This window comes from Oncorhynchus nerka, linkage group LG18, assembly GCF_034236695.1.
Source record: "Oncorhynchus nerka isolate Pitt River linkage group LG18, Oner_Uvic_2.0, whole genome shotgun sequence".
Taxonomy (NCBI): domain Eukaryota; kingdom Metazoa; phylum Chordata; class Actinopteri; order Salmoniformes; family Salmonidae; genus Oncorhynchus; species Oncorhynchus nerka.
In genome coordinates, this window is record NC_088413.1 from 9,026,180 (window position 1) to 9,028,679 (window position 2,500).

The following is a 2,500-nucleotide window of genomic DNA, read 5'->3' on the forward strand; positions in this document are numbered from 1 at the left end:
GTCAGACCTTTACAGTATTAACGACACAAAGACAGTCAGACCTTTACTGTATTAAGGACACAAAGACAGTCAGACATTTACCGTATTAAGGACACAAAGACAAATCTACTGGAACGAATGGGCCATTCATAATAACTAATGGGCCATCCATAATAACTAACGGGCCATTAATAAATTGTCCTTACTTGTCATCTGTAGTTTTCTTCAGAGCGCCTCCTCTCAGATTACACAGACAACACTCCTGGGAAAGAGAGAGAAAGAAGAGGGAGAGGGAGATTACATCCATCCATTTCAATCATGATTAAATATTCATAGACTTATCAAATCAACAACATCTATTAGAGTGCTGTCATACAGAAGAAACAAATCTGATTGGCTACTTACAGCCGTCAAGGTTCCGTCCGCACAGCGATCACACGACCAGTCCTCGCTGACATCATCAGTGGCAACGCCATAGCAACCTAGCGGTGACGATACAGGAAGGAGCATAAAAACACAGAACGCAACCACACATTATCCCATCGCAACAGATCCTATCTCCTCTAACACAGTCTACATGGGGAAGACCACATGGTCAGTCAGAGGAAATAAGAACTGCTGAAAATAGAATGTTCCATATTCACTACAATACAGACTGCCAGAAAGAGAACGTTCCATATTCACTACAATACAGACTGCCAGAAAGAGAACATTCCATATTCACTACAATACAGACTGCCAGAAAGAGAACGTTCCATATTCACTACAATACAGACTGCCAGAAAGAGAACATTCCATATTCACTACAATACAGACTGACAGAAAAAGAGAACATTCACATACAATACAGACTGCCAGAAAGAGAACATTCCATATTCACTACAATACAGACTGCCAGAAAGAGAACATTCCATATTCAATACAGACTGACAGAAAGAGAACATTCCATATTCACTACAATACAGACTGCCAGAAAGAGAACATTCCATATTCAATACAGACTGCCAGAAAGAGAACATTCCATATCAATACAGACTGCCAGAAAGAGAACATTCCATATTCAATACAATACAGACTGCCAGAAAGAGAACATTCCATATTCAATACAGACTGCCAGAAAGAGAACATTCCATATTCACTACAATACAGACTGCCAGAAAGAGAACATTCCATATTCACTACAGACTGACAGAAAGAGAACATTCCATATTCACTACAATACAGACTGCCAGAAAGAGAACATTCCATATTCAATACAGACTGCCAGAAAGAGAACGTTCCATATCAATACAGACTGCCAGAAAGAGAACATTCCATATTCAATACAATACAGACTGCCAGAAAGAGAACATTCCATATTCAATAAAGACTGCCAGAAAGAGAACGTTCCATATTCACTACAGACTGCCAGAAAGAGAACATTCCATATTCAATACAGACTGCCAGAAAGAGAACGTTCCATATCAATACAGACTGCCAGAAAGAGAACGTTCCATATTCAATACAGACTGCCAGAAAGAGAACGTTCCATATTCACTACAATACAGACTGCCAGAAAGAGAACATTCCATATTCACTACAATACAGACTGCCAGAAAGAGAACATTCCATATTCAATACAGACTGCCAGAAAGAGAACATTCCATATTCAATACAATACAGACTGCCAGAAAGAGAACATTCCATATTCAATACAGACTGCCAGAAAGAGAACATTCCATATTCACTACAATACAGACTGCCAGAAAGAGAACATTCTGGATGAGTTTCACTACAATACAGACTGCCATATTCACTACAATACAGACTGCCAGAAAGAGAACGTTCCATATTCAATACAGACTGCCAGAAAGAGAACATTCCATATTCAATACAATACAGACTGCCAGAAAGAGAACATTCCATATTCAATACAGACTGTCAGAAAGAGAACATTCCATATTCAATACAGACTGTCAGAAAGAGAACATTCCATATTCAATACAGACTGTCAGAAAGAGAACATTCCATATTCAATACAGACTGCCAGAAAGAGAACATTCCATATTCACTACAATACAGACTGCCAGAAAGAGAACATTCCATATTCACTACAATACAGACTGCCAGAAAGAGAACATTCCATATTCACTACAATACAGACTGCCAGAAAGAGAACATTCCATATTCACTACAATACAGACTGCCAGAAAGAGAACATTCCATATCAATACAGACTGCCAGAAAGAGATGTTCCATATTCACTACAGACTGCCAGAAAGAGACATTCCATATTCAATACAGACTGCCAGAAAGAGAACGTTCCATATTCACTACAATACAGACTGCCAGAACGTTCCGTATTCACTACAATACAGACTGCCAGAAAGAGAACATTCCATATCAATACAGACTGCCAGAAAGAGAACGTTCCATATTCAATACAGACTGCCAGAAAGAGAACATTCCATATTCAATACAATACAGACTGTCAGAAAGAGAACATTCCATATTCAATACAATACAGACTGCCAGAAAGAGA

At 38.7% G+C, this 2,500-nt stretch overlaps 1 protein-coding gene across 1 annotated transcript in view; it reads right to left on the reverse strand.

The window, feature by feature from the left end:
* LOC135561991 (uncharacterized) overlaps positions 1–2,500 on the reverse strand; it is a 54,546-nt gene that overhangs the window by 30,544 nt on the left and 21,502 nt on the right. Inside the window, exons 10-11 of the mRNA XM_065004527.1 lie at positions 385–461; positions 186–241 (exon numbers count right to left, since the gene is read on the reverse strand). Coding sequence (XP_064860599.1) covers positions 186–241; positions 385–461 — 133 coding nt within the window. The remainder of the gene's footprint in view (positions 1–185; positions 242–384; positions 462–2,500) is intronic.